The 22175-nt window shown below is 53.2% G+C and overlaps 1 protein-coding gene across 1 annotated transcript; it reads right to left on the minus strand.

Moving 5' to 3' along the window:
• Window positions 1–8198: 8198 nt before the first annotated feature.
• LOC122167858 lies at window positions 8199–13753 on the minus strand. Its single transcript, XM_042832744.1, has 5 exons — window positions 13695–13753; window positions 12055–12149; window positions 11885–11933; window positions 11252–11303; window positions 8199–9100 (listed from the first exon to the last, which is right to left on the minus strand). The coding sequence occupies exons 2-5, from the start codon at window positions 12138–12140 to the stop codon at window positions 8652–8654; spliced, it is 636 nt and encodes a 211-aa protein (XP_042688678.1). The 5' UTR covers window positions 12141–12149; window positions 13695–13753; the 3' UTR covers window positions 8199–8651.
• Between the last annotated feature and the right edge of the window lie 8422 nt (window positions 13754–22175).

Below are 22175 nucleotides of genomic sequence, written 5' to 3' on the forward strand. Positions count from 1 at the left end.
GGGGGGGGATGCGGACAGTGCAATGGAGGGCGCACAGGTCAAGGGGGGTGTGCGCACAGTGCAAGGCGGGCGTACAGTGCAGCGGGGGGGTGCGCACATTGCAATGGGGGGTGCGCACAGAGCAACGGGGGTGCATGCAATGCTGGCGAGCGGAGCGGGAGGTTGCAGCGCGAGGCAGTGCGGACTCGAAGCGGTTTGGCACCCGGGAGGAAGGGGTTGGAGGTTCCCCCGTTCGCGCAGAGCGGGCGGGAAGCGGCAGCCGGTCCCCCCCTTGTGTGATTTCCCCCCCCGTTGCACTGTACCTCGGCGGGGCTCCCCGAACCCCCTCCCCCGGCCGTCCCCGCCGCACGTACGCGGCCACCGGCGGCAGCAGCAGCAGCGGGGCCTGAAGGGAGGGAGGCGCGGCCCGGCCGGGCGGGAACCGCCACTCCCGCCCCCTCCTGGCATTTTTTTTTTTTCTTTTCCATTTTATTTTTACTTTATTTTCCCCCCCCTCCCCTCTCCTTCCATTTTCCCTCCTCCTCTCTCCCCCCTTCCACGCCGTTTCCCCACCCCGCTCTCTCCTTTCCCCCCTTGGTGTTGCGGGCGCCCTGCTCTGCCCGCTACTCACGCCGTCCCGGGGCCGTTCCTCGCGCCTCGCCGCCGGCCGGGTTAAAGCTCCCGGGGCCGGGCTGGTGTAAACAACCTCCCCACATGCTCGGCCCCTTCCTGCGCATTGGCTCCGCCGCGGCCTTTCCATGCACGCCCCCGCCGGGGCCGCGCTGCCCGGGGGAAGGAAGGAAGGGAGGAGGGAGCGGCTCTCCTTCTTTTTCTCCCTTCTTCCCGTCCCGGCGGTTCCTCTCTGAGCCTCGCGGGGCCGGGAACGGCTCGCGTGTTTCAAAACGCCTTTGGGAGATTTGCCTTTCCAACCTTTGGGCGACCTCGGAGGGGTTTTCCTCCGTTTGAGCGGCTCTAACAGGAACCAAAGGAGGAGCGGCCGGGCTGCGCTCGGGAGTTCTTACAGCCTTATAGCGGAGGGGGACGGAGGGATCTCTGCCCTAAAACGCTTTGCTGGGCACCGGGCTTCGTTCACACCCCGCGGCTCAGCCAACACGGTGATCGTGCGTTAAGCCAAACGAACCCGAGTGAAACAGCACCTCCGCCAGCCCGCCCCTCGGCTCTTCTCTTAAAGCCCAAACCCACCGCTGCCCCTACAGCCCCGCACCCCCCCATAGCTGTCTCCTTCCTGCCCCCCCTTCCCTCTTCCTCAGCACGGCCGTCCCTGGCGCGTGCCCCCCGCCCCGCCCCGGCGCTGAGCGGGAACGCCGCGTGCCCCCCCCGCCGCCGCCCGCACTGACTACGTGCTGTTCCCCACGTGGAGGCCGCACGCGCCCCCCGGCCAGGGAACAGCCCGCACCGCACGTTCGCGCCCCCGTCCGCCAGGCGAAGGAGGAGGAGGCGGAGGGGGTGGGGAGCGCGGCCAATCGGCGGGCGGCGGGGGGGCGGGCGGAGATCCGCGAGGAACCAATGGGAGAAGACGGCGGGGTGCGCCGACCAATGGAAGGGTGGCTCGAGGGGAAGCCCCGCCCTCCCAGTCCTCTAGCGGGGCTGCGGCCGAGCGAGGCGCCAGAGCGGGCCGGCTGTGGCGGGTGGGCGTTTCTGCTGTGTCGGGAAGCGCGTGTGAGGCCTTCGGGGCCCGGCCTAAAGCAGCTCGGTGAGCCCCTCACGGGGCAGGGAGGCCGATTTCGCTTTTCGCTTCCCACAGGAGGAGGAGAGCGGCCCGGAGCGGCAGATGGTGCCAGGCCCGGCCCGGCGGAGGAGGGCGTGCCCGGGCGCGCCTGTGTGCAGAGACATGGCTTCAGCGTTAAACTCGTCCTGCTTTTAACACAGCGTTCAAAGTGCGATAAAGGAGAGGGTAACGAATGAGCTGATCGGCTGTCAGTCCCAAATCCAGCAGAATTCCTCCATGCCGTCAGAATCTCTTGTCTTCGGGTGTTGTTTGCATCGCCCTCCAGCTTGACTGCTGCTGGCTTCGCTAATTTCTCATTTAGCGATGGAGTGTGGGGTGGATGTTGGGTTAAAACTGCTGGAACTAAACTAAATGGGGTGGGCTGGAGCTCAGCCTCAGTGAGAGGTAGCAGGGCCACAACCCTGACAATCCAAACCCCCATTTCCATCGTTTTAATAGTGAGATGAAGAAGAAAGTAGGGAAGGCAGGAATAAAGGAAAAGCAATAAGAAGAAAGGAAGGAATAAAGAAAAAGGAAGGATAATGCAGAAAGAAAGGAAGGGAAGAAAAGCGTATTCCGTAGTGTTTGGTAATTTGATGAACAGGAATGAGAAGATCAGCTCTTAGCCAAAGCGCAATGAGAAATAGGAGGGAAGGAATAAAGAAAAAAAGGGGATGAAAGAAATGAAGAAGTGTATTCCACAGCTAATAATGAGATGAAGGAAGAAGGAAGGAAGGAATAAAGAGGAAGAAAGAATAAGGAAGGGGACATTAAAGAAAGAAATGAAGAAAGGTGTGATATTCCATGGAGTTTAGTAATGAGATGAACGAAGGAGGGAAGGAATAAGAAAGGAAGACAGAAAGAGAGGATGAAAGAAAGAAATGAAGAAATGTGTGGTATTCCGTAGCATTTAGTAATGAGATGAAGGAAACAATGAGAGGAAGGAAGGAGGGAGGGACAGAATAAGAAAAGAAGACAGAAAGAAAGGAGAGGATGAAAGAAAAAGGAAGAAAGAAAGAAAAAGATGAAGAAATGTATGGTATTCCATAGAGTTTAGTGGTGAGGTGAAGGAAAACAGAAAGAGAAAGGAAGGCAGGAAGGAATAAAGAAAAAAAATAAGAAAGAAAGACAGAAGGAAAGGGGAGGATGAAATAAAGAATGAAAGAAATAAATGAAGAGAGGTGTAATGCTGTATAGCAGTTAATAATGAGATGAGGGCAGCTTTAGAAATCATGCACTGAAATCGTTTCACGCAGGGTAAAAGCTTTTCTGTGGTTCTTTCAACCTGAGGAGCATCAGCCTATCATGCTTAATAGGACTAATGTACCCCATATCCATTAATTAGTCAAATAGTCCCAATTTGAACCCTTTTTGTTTGCTTGGTCTCTGCAGCATCCTGCCCTGTCTGGTTCACCCACAGCCAATGTGCTACATGAAAAAGTTGCTTCATCTTGTTTACCTTGGGATTTCTTTGGTGTCCCCAGCTCTTGTCCTACCTGTATGCTGTATGATTATTCTTTAGCCTCCCTTGGAATATCCATGACTCAGGAGCTCTTTATCATGCCTGCCCCACCAAGCACGTAGTTTGCAAAGTGTCCTTGGCTTTTTTGTCCTCCCTGGTGCAGAAGCTGTCTTCTCTGATTACCTCAGTGACCCTTCCCTGCAGCCCGGCTGGTTTTACATACGCTTTTGGAGACGGAGCGGACGGAACTGCATCAGTCATCAAATCTGGTGCAACGTAGGTTTATGCAGCAACATCAAATCATGTTTTGGTTTCCTTTCCTTTCAGAATAGCTGCCAGCATTTGATTTGGCTGCTGCCGAGCGCTAAACTGATCTTCTCACAGAACTATCAATGATAACCCCAGGCCTCTTTCCCTGAGAGGTAATAGCTGATGGTGGCCCTGTGTGAGGCAGGGGGGTTGGAGCTTCATGATCCTTGAGGTCCCTTCCAACCCAGGCCGTTCTGTGATTCTGTAACTTTATACATACAATTAGTATAATTTTTAGATGTTCCTTGTTGACATAAAACCTCACCTGCCATTGTATCTGCTTGTTGTGCTGTGCTGTGCGATATTCCCCTTGTTTCAGGCACAGTTATTTGGGGTAACTTTGTCCTCCCTGTGAACGTTGTCACCTCACTGCTTGCTCTTTGTTCAGAGCTTGTAACAGTGTTAAACAAGTGATTGTGCATTCCAGATCCTGACCCGTCTGCTAGCATCTTTCCCTGGGGAGTTGCAATGAAACTGCTTATCCTGCTCAGGTTTGTTTGCTTGTTTATTTTCTAATGACCTAGTCACCTAGGAGGCTTCCTTCCCCATCCCATAAAAACTTGGCATCTTGGATGGGGAATCTTGGTGAATCTCCATGAAGCCGTAAGTGAAAGATTCCAGTTGAAAGTCTTTTGTGATGGTTTAGCCTGTTTCACAGAAGTAGAACTATGCCAGATTCTGTTTTCCTGGCGTTGCAGCGTTCCCTAGCACAGTGTTCTCATGTTGTGTTGAATGCAGTGTGAGCAACGTACCCAATTTTTTAATTATTGTGCAACGTTTTAAAGCAGAGTGGAAAAAAAAAAACACAAAAAAACACAGTGGAGAGAAAAATCCAATACGTAGAGCTGCGTCCACAGGATGATCATTAGTTACAGCTTTAATTTCAGTTAATATTAAATGTTAGCTTGAGTCTAACAGTGCTTAGCAGCTGAAAAAGCTTGGCTTGGTTTTACCCACCCACTGCTCTGCCTAGCGCTGTGCTTTGGCCGCTGTCCCTCAACCTCAAGAGATTAATCATTTCTGAGTACACAAGCTCAGGATAAACTGCTTAACTGACATTTTGGGTCTATTAATATCGTTCATTTTGTTTTGGTACGAGATGAATCAGAGCCACGCCACCAAGACCAAATTAACCAAATAAACTGGAGGGTTTTTTTTTTTTTGGCCAAAGTTTCCTATGTGTCATTGACATCAGAAAGGACCAACGCGTACCGAGATCCAAGCAACTCCAGAGCGTGAAAATCCAGGTCCCAGTCTGAAAGTGACTCTTGTTCTTGCAGTCTCGTTGCAAACATTTGGAATGTGCTGTTTTTCAACTCCTCAGCTGGTGGGATCAAGTAAAATGGGGAAGGAATATGGGAAGAAATAAATTTATATATTTATTTCCAATTCACTGGCAGAATTTATAGCTGCCAATGGTGTTGAACACGAGCAAAATATTTTCCTCAAAGGCAATCTCCGTGCATCTGGATGCTTCCATCTGGACTTCCTGAGGTGTTGCACTGCTGTGTGCAGCTCTACTGACCCTCCTTGCGCTCACCTTGTTCCTATCATGAGCTGAGAACAGCAGAAGAACCCAAAGCCCTTGAGACTTGAGGTGCAGGTGTTCCTCTGTGTCATCTCCTGCCAGGGCGGTCTGGCCATGGGATCCATGCTCTGACCCACAGGATCCATGCTCTGGCCCAGGCTTTTGGGGTGTTTCATCCCAAAGGAACTCTGAGCTCATCGGTGCTGTGATGTTGGCCATTTTAGTGGTGAGGCCGGAGCCTCTGTGCTAGGATGTGGCGTCCATTTTAGATGACCATCGCCTCAAAATGAATGCGGTGTGGGGTGTGGTGTCCATTTTAGACAGCCATCACCTCAAAATGGCCTCGTGCAGTGCTTGACTCTGCATCTCAAATGATCCCAAGAAGCATCTGGACAATGCTCTCAGTCACATGGTCTGATTTTCCAGGAGTTGGACTCGATGATCCTTATGGATCCCTTCCAGCTCGAGCGATTCTGTGATTCTATGGATGGGATTTAGGAGGATTTTCTTATTTTACAGTGTATCAGCCACAGAGGCAGCAATAACATTACTGAATTTAACAGCGCCGAGCTCTTGAGCACCACTGATCATATCTGGCTGCATCCACGTCCCTGGAAAAGAGCTGCATCCTGGAAGTTGTCCACAGCTGGTGCCAGCCCTGCCCCTGGGAGCCACCAAAAGGAGAGGGCTTTCTCCGGTTATGTTCCATTTCCCTCAGCAGAGGCACAGTGCAGCTGGCACAGCTCTCCCAGCCGACGCAGCTCACGTGTTAAAAAGCTTAATTCTCATGGGAGGAGGAAAATGTTTGGAAATGCCATGCCAGGGCTCCCCGATAGCCTGAAAAACCAGCAGGGTCAAGCAGAAGCCATCGAGCGTGTCTGTGGTTGCACAAGCTGCTTGGCGCGCAGTGTGCTCGCAGTTCTGGCTTTGGCAATGCCCTGCTCCTGACTTTTATACGCATGGGGCTGACGTGATGCAGAACTTAACTGTTACTGCCCAGGCCGTGTAACAGCAAAGCCCCCAGGCCAGCTGCTCCGCTGCTCTGTTCCTCCAGTGTTGCAATCCCATCGCTGATAATTCGGCTGGGGAGAGGTCACACACGTTGTGGCATGGTTTGTGTGCTGCTGGCATCGTGGGACAGAGCCAGAGCTGGGCACAGGAGTGGATCTGGGCAGCTCCTCCGTGTGCTGGGTTGGAGCACTGCTCTGTAGGTGCAGGTTGCTGTGCCGTGCACCCGGCTCCTTCAGGCACACGCAGCGGAGCCTCCCCCTCCCTGCAGCCCAAGCAGGGAGAAGCCAAGAGAGGAAGAGACACTCACGAGGTTTCCTTTTCTGCTCTTTGCCTCTTTATGCTTTTTTTTTTTTAATAAACTCTGGCCTGTTTGCTTTTCTTTTTTTCCCCTCCCTTCCTTCTCCTTGCTCATTTTTAACTCTTTGCTTCCACTCCCATAGAATCATAGAACCTGAGTTGAAAAAGACCACAATGATCAAGTTTAACCCCCTGCTATGTGCAGTCAGCAGGCTGCCCAGAGCCACATCCAGCCTGGCCTTGAATGCCTCCAGGGATGGGGCATCCACAACCTCCTTGGGCAACCTGTTCCACTGTGAAAGCTCTGCTCTTTCCTTTGCACTGCTAGCACAGCTTCAGCAAGCCTCAGGTATTCTCCAGGAACCTTGCTTTTTTTGTACCTTGCTTGTTCTTGCATCTCATCTTGGCTTATTTTGGGAGCTGAGAGAATCCAAGCTACTGAAATCATAGAATCACCAAGATTGGAAAAGACCTAAAAGATCACCCAGTCCAACTGTTCACCTATTCCCAATAGCTCCCACTAAACCATGTCCCTCAACACAACATCCAGCCTTTCCTTGAACACCCCCAGGCTCGGTGACTCCACCACCTCCCTGGGCATCCATTGCAGTGCCTGACCACCCTTTCTGAAAAGTAGTACTTCCTCATGTCCAGAAATGTTCCAAATGTTCCAAATGTGGAACTCCAAGCAATGGACACAAGCTGGAGCTCCTCTGTGGAGCTCTGTGTCTGGGTGGACAGTCCAGCATGGTCTTATTTGGAGCATATGATGGGGATGATTGGCTGTGTGGAGAAGCTCCTTTATGTGCAAAAGCTCTCTTGGGTGTGATGCATGAGAATGGTGATCCACGTGGGCTGGGTGGAGAGGAAGATGGCAGAGGTCTATGAAATTGTGGGTGCTTGGTGCTGGTGGGTTTTCCTTCTCTGTAAGGGTGAAGAAGTGAGAGTACTTTGCAGCAGCTGAAATCCCAGCCAAGCCTTTCTTGTCCAACCCTTGCGAGCTGGAATACCTTTCTGGAGGATGTTAGCAAGTCTCCTTACCCAAATCTCCTCCCTTCCCAAACTGGCTGGCAGCTCCATGAAGAGCTGTTCACCACTCAGCCAGTCCCAGTTCTTCCCCACCGCTTCATTCAGGATACCAAATTAATCATTAACCAACTTGTCCTTTGAGCGGCACGCAAAGAAAGCCGGTAACACTTGGCAGTAACACCGGGCAAGGCACAGCCCTGCAGCCTGCTTGCTTTTGCTAGGGAGTCACTCCAGGATCTGACACTGCCCTATCACTGCCTGTGTTGCATCTCTCAGGCAGCAATTTTAGAAGTTCTTGTGAATATTCCCCAAACAGCCCACCTTTGGGCTCCCCTTCATGCCTAATGTGAGCTTATAGGGGGATAACTGTATAGGAAGGCAGATGGGTATAGAGAGAGGCGTACGTGAAGGCAGGTGAACATGCAGCGAGCATGTAGGAATGCAGGTGTGTTTAGGAAGGTAGACATGCATATAAGGAGGCAGGAAGCTGAGGTGGTGAATGAACATATAGGAAGGCAGGTGAGTGTATAGGACAGCAAGTGAGCAACACCATCGTGTGCACTGGAAGTGATTATCTAACAGCTGAAAATGGGGCCATGCCCATATGTTATTGGGGAGCACTCAGCACACGGACACTTCTGGACCCTGCAGCACTGGGATTTCCCCCAGCACTGCCCCTGCAGTGACCGAGGGCACCTCTGGGAACATTTAAGAAGTGCTGAGCAGAGGGCTGAGTAACGTCCCTGATTTCCCCTGGCTCTGAGATCTCCCCAGATCTTGCACTGAAATGAGTCACCCCATGCAGCATGGCGCCAGCCATCGACACGTGAGAACAGAAACGTCCCCAGCTCCTGTGCCAGGAGTCACGTCAAAGGCGTATTCTTCTTCTTAGTTGTCATTTTTTTTCCTTTAAAGCAAAATCCCTTTCTGCTCCATCTGACTCAGCCCCAGCAAAGCCGCTGCTTGAAGCAGAGCAAAGTGACTGGTGACACAGGGAATTATGCTGTGTCCCCGTGGGATGCAGCTTGGTATTTTGGGGGAAAGCTCTGAGAAGACCCTGAGTTGCCCATACTCCATCAGTGCACGGTGAGCACCAAGCTGGTCCCAGGGGTGTGTGGGGACATCCCAGCAGCACACTCAGAACTCAAAGCCAGTGTCTGAGAGTGGTGTCCCGATGCTCCCTGAGCTCCAGCAGGTCAGGGCTGTGCCCTGGGGAGCTGTTCCATGCCCTCCGCCCTCTGGGGCAGAACCTTCCCTAGCGCCCAGCTTTTTCCCAGTGTCCAATCCTGAGATCTCTCCATCTCATCCTACAGGATGTCGAAGCGCTTCTCTGGCAGTGCTGGAGCCGCCTCTTCCTCGGGCTCGATGCTGTTGGGTACCGTGTGCTGTGGTGCCCGGGACACTTTGCAGACACGAGCATACACAGGTATGGGGCTGCCTGGGCTGCACGGCTCCTCTTGCACAACAAAGCACTGCACCGGGTCCCCACCGTCCCCATTGTCCCTATAGGGCTTCTCCAGCCCAGCACTGAGCTTCTGGGATTCGTAGCGGATGCTTTCGTAGATGGATCCCTGGGCATCCTGCACTGCGTTCACTGCGGGCTCTGCGGTGTCACCGGGCAGCAGCGGGAGCTGCCTGTGACGGAGGAAGTCTGGGGTCCTCAGGGAGGATTTAGGGGATGTGTTGGGGTGTGGTGACCCAGAGATGTCCGTGTTCCCCTCACTGGTGACGTCTGTCCTGCTGCAAGGCGATGCACCTACAGGGAAGGAGAGGGAGAGGCTGAGGTGGGGGAGATGCGTGGGGGCACCCCCTAATTTCAGGGTAAGGTAGCAATGAGGAAATGTTCTTAAATGAGAGCTTTGGTGCATTTCTTCCTGCCTGCCGGCTCTATCCCTTCTCTTTGGTTTTTGCAAGAAATTCAACAGAAAACAAAGGAAAACCCCATGCATCCCATGCTCCCCACCTTCCCTTGCTGCTCAAATATTTATTTAAGGAGGAGGTTCTGCCCTGTGCGCAGGATCTGTCAACAGCAGGAGATGGCAGAGAGGGTGCCGAGCCGGTTTGTTCACCTCCGAGATGAAGGAGGCTCTGGAATAGGTTTCCTTCTGCATTGTGAGCGTTCCTCTTCCTGTTGTAAAGCTGCAGGGACGTGGTGCTGTGGGACTTGGGGGGCAGGTTCCCTGCAGCAGGTGGTTGGGTGCAGGACCACAGAGAGGAAGTTGTGGGGTCGGAGCCATGACCTCCTTGCTGCTCTCCGTCTGAAACCTCTGCCCCATGAGTATCCCAGTGTGAGCATCCCAGTGTGGGCATCCCCACAGGACCCAGCACCAACACCCCAACGGGCTGTCCAATGGAGATTCCCCCAAAGTGAACATCTCAGTGTGAGCACACCAATGGGAGCATCCCAATGTGGGAAACCCAGTTTAAGCATCCCAACCTGAGCACCCCAAAGCGGGCACCCCAACGTGAGTATTCTAATGCAATCATCCGTATGTGATCATCCCAACCTGAGCACCCCCAAGTGGGCAGTCCAACGTGGGCATCCTCATGTGAACACCCTTAGTGAAACATCTCAAGCTGATCACTCCAACATGAATATCCCAAAGTGGGCACCCGAACCTGAGCGCGCCAGTGCAAACATCCCCATGTGAGCATCCCAAAGTGGGCACCCACTGCAAGTATCCCAGTGAGCACCTCAACCTGAGCACTCTAAAGTGAACATCCCGACTTGAGCACCCTGAAGTGGACACCCCAATGTAAGCATCCCAATGCAAGCATCCCGACCTGAATGCTCCAGTGTGGGAACCCCAAAGTTGGCACCCCAGTGTGAGCATCCCAGTGCAAGCATCCCAATGTGAGCACCACAACACTGAGTTTTCCAAAGTGGACATCCCATCATGGGCACTTGAAAGTGGGCACCCCAATGTGAGCATCCCACTACAAGCATCTCCACGTGAGCACCCCAACCTGAGCACCCCAAAACGGGTGCTCCACTCCGGGCAACCCCATGCGTGCACTCCTAACACAAACATCTCAAATTGATCACCCCAATACAAAGATCCCAAAGTGAGCATCCCAACCCAAGCATCCAAACAAGGGGAACCTCAGCGTGGGTAGCACAGTGCAAGCATTCCCAAGTATGCATCCCAAGAGGGCATCCCAACTTGAATATCCCAGTGCAAGCATTCCCATGTGAGCATCCCAAACGGGCGTCCCAATCTGAGCATCCCAATGCAAACATCCCAAGTGTGAGCACCCTCCAATGGACATCCCAAGGTGAGAACCCTAACATGCACATCCCAAAGTGGGGACCCCAACGTGAGCATCCCAGTGCAATCATCCCCATGTGAGCACCCCCAAAACGGGCGCTCCAGGCTGAGCATCCCCCCGTGAGTGAGCACCATAACACAAACACCTCAAGCCGATCACCCCAACGCAAAGATCCCAAAGCGAGCACCCCAACCTGAGCACCCCAAGGCGGGCACTCCAATGTGAGCAGCAGCTCAAAGTCCCGCAGAGCCGCGGCTCCTCCCAATCCTCGGAGCGAGCAAATCATTAACCGCGCCGGCAGCACCGCGCCACGGACCTTCGGACTGCGGTGGCACAGCGCGCACACACGCGTGCAATGCACACTTGTGTCTGTGCACGTGTATTTGCACGCCCGCGGGCATGTGTGCCAATGCAATGGCCGCGCGCGCACATAAGCGCGTGCACGTGCACATTTGCACGCGCGTGTTGCACTCTCAGGCGTGTGCAACGGTTTCCTCGTGCGCAGCACCCGTGCAGGTGGGTGGGTGCCCGTGGGGCAGTGGGAGCGCGCACAGCAGCAGGAGCGGGGGTAGCGGAGCGCCGCCGCCGCCTGTCCCCATCGCTGTCCCCGTCTCTCCGTCCCCTGCCCCGTCCCTACCTCCCAGCAGCGCTCCTTCCCCATCTCTGCAGTCCGGTCCCGACAGCGTCACCTGCAGCAGAAACGAAGAGACGCTCGCGCACCCGCCCCAGACTCTTGTGCAACACTCGCGCACGCTCACTCGCCTCATGCCTGCCCCCCATTGCGTCTCATTGCCCCCTATCGCCCCCCAGCCCCGCAGATATCCTCTCTGGCCTTTAGGGGTGCGCTGGGCTCAGTGCCTCTCAACCCCACGAGAGATTCTCCCCGCTCCCCCACCCCTAAGGCTGTCCCCACGTCCCCCTGATGTTTCGGGTTTGTTTTTTTTTTTTTTTTTTTGGGGGGGGGGATTCGGGACCGTTCCCGCTGCCGACGCTGGGGGGCTGTCCAAGCTCGTGCGACAGCGTTGTCCCCAAGGAGCGACGCGGCGACATCCGACGACGTCTCGTTTTGAGTGAAGAAAGGATTCATAGGGGATGGGGGATGTAGGGGTGCACAGCCCGTTTGTCCCCTTGTCCGGCTGTCCCCCGCAGGGACGGGTTGTTACGGGTGGGGATCGACTGTTAATGAGATGGGGACATTAGCAGTGGGCACACGGGGACAAAAAGGGGATGGGGACACAGAGCAGAGCCCCCCCGGCCGCACCGCTCTCACCAGCCCGGAGTTCCCTGCGTTGCTCTGGGTGGAGAGGCGTCCGCTCGCCCTGTAGAAAGGGAATGGTGGCACTAATGTTCCCATGGCCACGCTTTGGCTGAGCCAAAAAGCATGGCACAACCCCCATGGGGTGATGAGTCCTCACCAATCCCCCATGTGAGGGCACATACCTGGGGCAGAAGGCGCAGAGGAACAGCAATAGCAGGAACCCAATGGGTGCAGCAGCAGCCAAACCCCACGGCAGCACCGGGGCCATCGATGGGAGCTGGTGGGGGACGGGCACACTTCAGGATAGGTGCAGGGGTGACCTCACTCTGCTTCCAGGAAGCTTTTCCCACACAGATTCCATAGGAATTCCCATCCCTTGCTCCAACCAGGGCTACACAGCACAGTCCCCCCACAACTCAGCCCACAGTGGATTTGGTGTGATAGCAGTGCGGGCAGGGCCCTGTGCCCAGGGTTGGCACCCATGGGCCGTGGTGCCTGAGGGCTGCAGGAAGCCGTGCCCCATCCCAGGCCTGGATTGCTGGCATAGCTGTGCCGTGACACAGCGCTGTCACACCCCATGGCGCCCGGCTCACCTCACAGCTTTTGCTCTTACTCAAACACCCGTGTTTGGTGGCTGCTCTCCCCACTGTTGCAATGGGGAGGGTGGGTGAAAAAGGGGCTAGAGAGAGGGGTAGCATCCCACTGTATCCCTAGTTAATCCTTCCTGCATCCCTGCTACAACCTTGCTGTATTCCACTGCATTCCTGCTACATCCCTATTGCATCCCTGCTGCATTCCGCTGCATCCCACCATATACCTATTGTATCCTTCCTGCATCTCTCCTGCATCCCTGGATCCCGTTGCATCTTCGCTGCATCCCTCTTGCAGCCCTAGTGCATCCCAAGTGCATTCCCACTGCATCCCTGCTGCATCCTCCCTGAAACCTTGCTCCATCCCCTCTGCATCCCCACTACATTCCTACTGCACCCCTATCACCCTACCTCCTCACTGCATTCTGCTGCATATCTACTGTATCCCACTGCATTTCCACTGCATTTCCACTGCATCCCTGATTTATATCTACTGTATCCCACTGCATCCCTCTGCAGCCATCCTGCATCCCTGCTGCGCCCCTGTTGCATCCCTCCTGCACCTCCATTGAAACCTTGCTCCATCCCACTGCATCCCTCACTGCATCCCCACTTCATCCCTCTTGCATCCCTATGGGACATTTTCTGAACCCAGGCAGCCCCCCTCCAAGAAACACATTCCCACCCTCCTCCCCCAAACTGCAGCTCTGTCTCTCACCAGACCCCTGCCCAACACTGACTGGGGGTCAGTTGGGCTCTGCACAGGAAAGTTTCAGGGTGGAAACCCTGCAAAGAGAGCCTGGAGCTGCCCAACAGGCTGAGCCTGCTCTGCTGGCTCTGTGCTGCCCTGCCCGGTGCTGGCACCCTATTGTGACCCCCCCACCGTGTCCAGAGCACCCTGCCTGTACTGTGGAGTTGTTAGGGGTGAGTTGTCCCCAGCGTGGGTGCCCTCACCCCAGGGAGCTGGGTTCTGTGGGGTAATTGGTCATAGGCTGGAAGGATTTTTCTTCCAGAAACCCACTCAGTCAAGTACTCGTTCCTATTGGATGCTCCAGAGGAGCACAGGGGTAATTTCAGACATTGCCCATCCGTCCGAGCTCACCCTGCCTCAGTTTCCCCATCTGTACACTGACACCATCCTCAATGCACCCATGTTCCCCACAGCTCAGCCTCAAGGCCCAGGACCTCCAATACCCTTCTCTGTACCCTTCCCCAGGCTCAGAGACACTCACCCAGGTGCTGCTGGACCCCTGGGTGCTGCCGGCTGCTGCTCCACTCAACTTTGGCCGGGAGCAGTGGGTGGCACCCGTCACACCCCAGCTTCCTGCTGCTGCCTCACCCGGCCCCATGGAGCTGTGCCCTGGGCATGCGGGGAAACCCTGAGCCCCAACAGCACCAAAATCAGCAACCTCAGGAGGGTTCTGAACACCCATGGGGGGTCCTAACAGCCACGGGGTGTCCTGCAGCCCAGGGGAGATCCTGCAGCCCTAGGAGGGGTCTTGTGCCCCCAGACCCAGTGCTATGGGACCCCCCTGGGGAGCTGCTGGGAAGGGTTAAGCCAGGATCAGAGCCCCCAGGAGTAGTGCTGGATCCCCCCTTATTCAGGATCCACAGCCATCCAGGATTCCCTCTGCACTCTCTCTGTCCCCAGCCATCCTCCAACCCAGATCCCCTCCATCCTGGATCCCCTGTACCCATGATCTCTTCCATCCTGGATCACCCTCCATCCTGGATCACCCTCCATCCTAAATCCTGTCCATCCTGGATCTCCTTCATCCGTGATACTCCTCCATTCCAGATCTCCTCCATCCTGGATCTTCCTCCATCCCAGATTGCTGCTCTCCCAGATCACCCTCTGTCCTAAATCCACTCCATCCCAGATCCCTTTTGCAGTTCCAGGTGGGAGCAGCTCAGCCCTGAGCCTCCAGATAGAGCTGTCCCTGCTCTGTGCTGTTAAGATAAATTCCTCCTGTGACAAGCTCATCTCTGCATTGTCACTTCATTGGGATCCAGACACCGAAACACATAAAAAGCTGTTCAATGATGTTGGAAGAAAAAAAAATCATTTAATTACAAACTCCCCCCAACGTGGCTGTGTGTTCTGCTGCACCACTCAGATCCGTGACCCCAAATCATGGAGCTATCATCAGTACTATTTGGAAAATTGGAGCAATTTGCTCAGAATGCAATACATGCTGAAGCTGAAATCTGAAAAAGACCTGTCCCTTCCCTTCCCTTCCCTTCCCTTCCCTTCCCTTCCCTTCCCTTCCCTTCCCTTCCCTTCCCACTCCACTCCACTCCACTCCACTCCACTCCACTCCACTCCACTCCACTCCACTCCACTCCACTCCACTCCACTCCACTCTCCTCCTCTCCCCATCCTCTCCCCAACCCTTCCCCTCACCTTTCCCATACCAACACATGGGCACAGCCACAGCAAAGCTGACTCCCAAGAGGCAATAAACTCACAGCTCTCAGCACTGTTCCCAGTAGCATTCCCCCAGGAATATTTTGTTCATCACTCGAAAGGTGCCCACATGTTCTGCAGAGGGCAGCACGACATCGGTGTTGGACAATCACATCGTTCTCGGTGCCATTTCTGGGTGCAAATCTGTGCTGCCAAATCGCTTTGCAAAAAGTCTTCATGAAATCACAGTTTTTCTGCCTGGTTATGGGGACTGGGGACAGGGAGGTGGTGGGGTCAGCATCCCTGGAGGTGTTCCAGAACTGTGAGGATGTGGCACTGAGGGATGTGGGCAGTGGGCATGGTGGGTTGCCTTGGGGTTGGAGTGAGCGATCTTAGAGTTCTTTTCCAATTTCCAATGGTTCTATGATTCTATGATTCCCTTCCCAGGCTGGCAGTGCCTGACAGCAATGCAGCTCTGAGATTTTGGCACAATGAGCCCATGTTGGTATCCTCCAAACCTGGGAGCAGTGGTAGCATTTGACAATTCTGGCCTGCTGCCGTTTGTAATTAAGCCGTATGCCTCCAGCAGTCATTTGTCACCCTATTTTAAGCCTGCTGGAACTGATGTGCTTTTCTGACGGTCTTACTTAAAAATTTAATGACTTTTAAAATTTTCCATAAGGCTGAGATGTATTCGTCACTCGGCATCACAGCTGCACGGTGCTACCAATGCAATGCCACCTGCAGAGTTGGGTTTGCACCATGTTGGGCTCTTCCTCAGGGATCTCCCACAGCCCAAGCTGCTGGGCACCCTGCTCTGGGTGGCTCTGCTGAGGTAGGAGGGGACCAGAGGGACACAAGGATGCCTCCAGCCCTAAGCACCCTGGGGATCTGTGAGCTGGGTGCGGTGACGGATGGTCTCACTTTTCCACCAAAGGTTGGTGATATTGGTGATCCTTCAAGGCCCCTTCCCACCTGGATTGCTCTGTGACGGATCTGTCTTTGCAGCTGATTCAATGTTGGGAGCAAAACCCACCTAAAAGTCCTAAAAGTGAATGCCCCATCCTGGAGGTGTTCAAGGCCAGGTTGGATGGGGCCCTGGGCAGCCTGGTGTGGTATTAAATGTGGAGGTTGGTGGCCCTGCATGCAGCAGGGGTGGTTAGAGCTTCATGATCCTTGAGATCCCTTCCAACTCAAGCCATTCTCAGATTCTATGAATCTATGAATGAAAGCCATTCCCCTCCCATTTGATAGATAGGAAGACCCAACTGTACCAGCAAGGGCACAGCCTTTGAGCAGCATCACCACAGCATCCTCCACCCACGGATGCCATGCTGCGTGCCAGCATCGCCGTTCCCCCAGCCAGCCCCAGGCTCAGCTCCGTGCTGTTCATGCTGCTCCCACGTGTCTCGGTATCTCCAAAGGGGCAGGAATCACGCAGCAGGGTGCCTGCTTTGGGACTGCCCTCTGAAATCCTGCCCGGCCATCGGGGCTCCGAGCCGCCTGGCCAGCGGCCAGCAAAGCACTTAAGTGCGCACTTGGCTTCAAGCATGCAAGCCCTTCCAAACAACCTTAAGTGTTTTGCTGGATCCAAAACAAAGTCATTAGCACCTTGCAGCACTAAGCCTCTCCGGTGCATGTCATCAGCTGTCAGTGATGGGTAAACTGGGATTAGGGAGAAACGCTCCTGTATCTTCCATCATCTCTCCTGAAGGCTTTGCCATGAGCTCCTGTGGCACAGGGACGGCAGCTCTTTGCACCTCCTGCTTCTTGGGCTGCAGGCTGTTTGCGTGCTCATTGAGTTATGTGTGCCAATTTTGGATTATGTTTCTTTGGGTTTCCTTTCAAAAGTATTTATTTAACAGACCTCATTTTATTGGATGCCATATATTGTTAAGGATACTCAGATTTTTGCTCATTTTCTTTGGCCATTTCTGAATGCATTACTCTACAATTCTGTCTCTATGTATATATATAATATAGCATATAGACATTTCTCTGTTTCCTTCTTCGTCCAGGTAACAGCGACAGGACAAGAGGTGGTGGCCTCAAGTTGCACCAGAGGAGGTTCAGGTTGGAGATTAGGAAACATTTCTTCTCCAAACGAGCAGTGCTGCAGTGGCACAGCTGCCCAGAGGGGTGGTGGGGTCACCAAACCTGGAGATGAGAACAGCAGAGATGTGGCACTGAGAGACGTGGTCAGTGGGCATGGTGGGATGGGTTGGGGTTGAACTGGGTGATCTCAGAGGTCTTTTCCAACCTGAATGGCTCAGTGATTCTACAATTCTTTACACACACGTACGTATGGCAAATATGCACATGTACCTAAAGTCTTGGCACATTGGTATCTATGGCAGTTTAAAGCTCCCTTCTTTGTTTTGGTTCTTCATGAGATGCACACAAGTTCCCCTTTCTTTTTGGCTGCAAATTCAAAGGAACTGGTGGGTTTGGATCCTTCTGCTTTCAAATGCCAAAATTAAAATAATGCTAATGCAGCCCATTGCTTTCAGGCCCTCAACCAAACTGGGCACTGAAATGCAGGAGATATGAAATTTATGACTGATTCTAAGTTAATTAAACAGCGTAATAATTCAATGCTCAAAACAAATGGATTTAGGTTACAAAGCATTAAAATGAAACAAGGGGGCTCTCAGAAAATTTCAGTGCTTCTGAGCATTTCAGATCATCCTCCTCCCTGCAGAAACAGCAGATGAGGGAATGCCAAGCCATCAGAGTATCAGTTTTCTTAAAAAATCATTCTCTTCTCTCAGCAGATGTACAAAGCTTCACAGAATTTGGAATGGATTGGGCCACTGAATACTACCAGTTATGGATAGATTTTTCAGGCCCTTGGCTAAATTATCATAGAATGGCCTGGGTTGCAAAGGCCCACAGTGCTCATCCAGTGCCAACCCCCTGCTGTGTGCAGGTCACCAACCAGCAGCCCAGGCTGCCCAGAGCCACATCCAGCCTGGCCTTGAATGCCTGCAGGGATGGGGATCCACAGCCTCCTTGGGCAACCTGTGCCAGTGCCTCACCACCCTCTGGGGGAAAAACTTCCTCCTAAGGTCTAAACTAAACCTCCCCTGTCTCAGTTTAAACCATTCCCCCTTGTCCTATCACTATCCAGCCTTGTAAACAGCCGAGTCTCTCATAAAGCATACTAGAAGGGATTTATAGGGTGGAAAGCTTACTTTTCTCCATTTGGTGGCCATGAGTTCCCCTTTTCCTATTGAAGATCTGCAGTGTGATTCTGAACAGCTTCCAGGGATGGGAGCACATGAGCCAGGATGCCAAGACAGCCTATGGGCTACATGCAAGGCTCACCAACTTGCCCAATGTCCAATATCACCCCCAAGAAATGCATTAGGGCACTGCAACCAATGCACACCTCCATGGTTGTCAACTGACATCTACCAAAATCAGCTCGTGGAAAAGGAGCAGGGTATGAAGACACTGCTGTTCAGCTAAAATGCCATCACAGCCAGGATTCCATCGTGTCTCTCCTCCTTCTTCCTGGTTAAACTTTGTGTCACCAAAGTGCTGCTTAGCTTTGGCCCAGGATCTTTAAATATTCAACTTAATGCAGTATCAGTGGAAGTGTTAAAGCTCTCTCCATGAGATTGAAGCACACTGTACGTATGCTGGGGTGTATTTGGAGGTATGTAGCTGACAGCCCATCTCCAGCTGAGCCCTTGGACAAAGCTTAGCCCTGGAGGTGGCAGCTTCAGTGTCCATCCCCATCACATCCTCTGGGTTCCACCGTGGTCTCCATCCACACAAGACTCCCTCTTCCCACACCGATCCCTGCAATTTCACACCTTGCCACAGCTCCTGGGATTTTGTAGCATTTTGCAGCTTTCCAAAGAAGCCTCACTTCCTACAATGAGGACAAAGGGAAGAGGCAGCCAGCCAAAGGCATGCAGGCTGGGAGAGGGAGAGCAGCTGGAAATCATTATCCCAAGGACTCAAGCAAAGCTGCAGCACTCTGGTGGGGGACATGTGTCCTGCTGAGTCCCCTGCTGTGTTCAGTTCATGTCTGGTCCCCTGCAGCCAGAACCACGAAGGGCTTTGGGAATGGGACCTGCAGTCCCCCATGTGTGGGATCCCATCAGCATCTCCTGGTGCAGATGTGTGGGGGAAAGTTGGTGTTGTGAAGCCAAAATGTGTCAAAAGCAGTTCGAAAAAAGGACAAGGTGGCACCATGCAGAGTGCAAGAGGTTTTTCACAAAGTCCCCCCACTTCCCTGGAACATCACCAACTTTTCCCCCTTCCAGCTGTGGTCCCTGGGCTCTGCTGTTCGTTTTCCTGCTGCTGCATCCATCCCAGTTATGTTTTTAAGTAAAGAAGAGCCATTTTCAATTGACCCCACTAATCCCAAATTGCAGGCTTGGCTGGCAGAGGTGAGTTGTGACCAAAGGAATTCCTTCCCCTCTGGAAGGAAGGGATGGATGCTGATCAGAAGCAGGAGGATGGAGAGATGGATTTTGGTATGGAAAAACTGAAAGAAAAGTCTTCAGAAAAGACAGACACCAAGAATTAAAGACGTTGCATGACAGCCTGATGGCTTCCTATGAGATGTTTTCCAGTAGAAAGTGGGATTGCCTATTGCGTGGATCCATTGGGTCAGGACAGAGATTTCAAATCTGTTCTCTGTCTGGTCTCACTGCACTGAGGCAATTGGAGCAAAATCCAACAGCCACATCCTTACCAATATGGCATTGGTACCAATATCCTCTGGTGTTGTGTTGGTGTCAGCCAACCCTGAGGACACTCAGCCTTTTCCGTAGTGCCTGGGAAGTGCTAAACGATGGGAAGACAACTCAACCTCAGGTCAACGTATTTCAGGTTGAATATTAGGAAACCTTTCTTCTCCAAAAAAGTGGAGATGCAGTGGCAAAGGCTGCCCAGGGAGGTGGTAGAATTGCTGTCCCTGGAGGTGTTCAAGTGCTGAGGAGATGTGGCACTGAGGGACGTGGTCAGTGGGCAATATTGGATGGTTGGACTAGATGATATTAGAGATCCTTTCCAGCACGAATGATTCTATGACCTCGATTTGAAGCAGAACTCCAGACCTGGTGTATAAAAGGATTTAGAGAAAATGCCATCAGTCCCCATTATGCTGAATGTAAAGATGGGGATGTGCTCCGGATCCATGTGTGCATGGCCACGAGCAGACACCAGCTCTGCCACCACGTGGATTTGTGACTCACAGTGCCAAAGTGACATCTCCCGAAGGTTCATTGAGTATTTGAGAGCCATCACAAAAGTGGCCAGGAGTTTTGCCCATCAAATGGCGTATTTAGGCATTTCTTTCCTTTTGGAAACTGAAGTGCAGAAAGCAAATGTGCAGCATACTTAAAGCATGTCGGAGCTGGCAGGAGAGGGACGTAAAGTGAAAAAGAATGGTTTGGAGACGGAAGAGCGTGCGTGCGAGGAGCCAAGCCGACAGATCTGACAAGACAAGAGCAGATGAATGCACGAAACCCGAGACTCCTAGTGAGTGCAACAGCCCCAAACAATGCAGAATTGTTAAAGCAAAAAGCAAAGAGAGGAAGAAACAAAAAAAGCGACAAATAAATTCTGAGTGGTCAGATTGCTTGCCAAGAGCTTTTTTTCACGTGGTGGAATGTAATAAAATAAACTGTTGGCAGAATTCTGCCTGGAGATGATGGCACAGAGAAGATGATGGCACGGAGACGGGGTGTGAGAAGTGACAGGGCAGGGGACATGGCTCTGAGGCCACCACACGGCTCCGTGTCATCCTCCAAATGGAGCCCAGGAAGCCCCCACGCCAGCAGGGCCATTCAGTGCAACCGGGGGCTGCGGTATTGATCTCAAGTGGAAAATATGCAGTGATGTATAGCAGCAGCGCCCGGCCCGCCGGCAGGATGAAGGGGATCTTTCTTACAAAAAGGAACAGCAAGAGCAGCAGCGGGGCGCTCAGGCTGCACCCACTCCCCGATGTCACACGCGAGCTCGGCTCCGCTCCGTCTGCTCCGGGATGGTGGGAGGAGGAGGAGGAGGAGGAGGGAAGCAGAGCCACCACAGCAGGCTGGTTTTGGGGAGGAATGAGGCACATGTGACCCAATTAGGAACATCTGCCGTGTGTGTCCCCATTGGCGGCGCCAGAGCTGGCGTCCCACCCGGCTCCACAACCTCCTGGAAAAGAAGGGAATCCCAAGGGTTTTTGACATTTCACTGTGAAATCCCTATTTCCAGGCCTTTTCGTAAATAAAAAGTGAGGATAGGGAGGGGATTTTTTCTTAGCAACCACAATGGTGCCTGCTGAGACCCTCGAACACAATGCTGTGCAGGGTGAATGCGGAAAAGATTGGAGCTGTGTGCGTTCAATGGGAGATGATGGTCTGATGTTGTGCCAGGGAAGGTGTAGATAGGCTACTAGGGAGAATTTCTTCATAGTGAGGGCAGTCATTGGAAGAGGCTGTCCAGAGAAGTGGTGAGGTCCCCGTCTCTGTTATGCCTGATCCTTGGAGGTGCTCAGGGCCAGGCTGCATGAGGCCCTGGGCAGCTTGATGTGGTTGGGGGGCAATCAGCTCATAGCAGGAGTTGGGGCTGGGGGTCTTTAAGGTCCTTTCCATCCCTACCATTCTCTGATTCTGTAGTTCTATGATTACACGACTCTATGATCTTTGGAGATATTTAGTAGATGTGTGGATATGGCACTAAGGAACGTGGATTAATGATGGGACTTGGTGGGTCAGGTCAGTGGTTGAACTCGATGGTCTTGAAAGTCTTTTCCAGCCTAGATAATTTCATAACTCCATGGTTCTACTAGCAGCAGAGAGAGCAGCATCTGCGTGAGTGAGCACTGTAGGCTGGGACCTCGCAGACACTACTGGTGGCTCCCATCCATCTGTTCCATCTGTCAGGTGCCAACATCTGGGCGAGTGCTGCTGTGACAGCCACACACATCCGGCCCCATCCAGCTGTGTGACAGCTGAGTGGCAGCCAGTCAGAGATGTGCAGAACCATTTATCCCAAGGAGCAAGCCAATGGGAAACGTCTCCTCCTTGGGGATCCCCAAAACCCTCTCGCCGTGATGCTGGGTACCCTGCTCTGGATGGCCTTGCTCTGACAGGGAGTGGACCAGAGGGATCCGAGGCACCTCCAGCCCTAAGCACCCTGGAGGTTCAGGGTTCTGGGATTTATCAGGACAAATTTCTGAGGAGTGCGGACCCACGGTAGAGCTGGGATGGGAGGGAGGATGGCATGAAGAGAGGGCGGCTCCAGAATCAAGATAAAATACTGCAAAACCTCCGCTAAAAATGATAATTGCTTTTAT

The sequence above is a fragment of the Centrocercus urophasianus genome, unplaced genomic scaffold, assembly GCF_019232065.1.
Source record: "Centrocercus urophasianus isolate 14NV4802_14NV808 unplaced genomic scaffold, USGS_Curo_1.0 seq_39, whole genome shotgun sequence".
Classification (NCBI taxonomy): domain Eukaryota; kingdom Metazoa; phylum Chordata; class Aves; order Galliformes; family Phasianidae; genus Centrocercus; species Centrocercus urophasianus.

Excerpts from the sequence above, each read along its gene's own strand:
- LOC122167858 (XM_042832744.1), bottom strand. The coding sequence starts at position 12,140 with ATGGCCCCGGTGCTGCCGTGGGGTTTGGCTGCTGCTGCACCCATTGGG. Across the intron at positions 11,934-12,054 it reads CTCTGCGCCTTCTGCCCCAG|GGCGAGCGGACGCCTCTCCA; the intron begins GTATGTGCCCTC and ends CCCTTTCTACAG. Across the intron at positions 11,304-11,884 it reads ACGCAGGGAACTCCGGGCTG|GTGACGCTGTCGGGACCGGA; the intron begins GTGAGAGCGGTG and ends TTTCTGCTGCAG.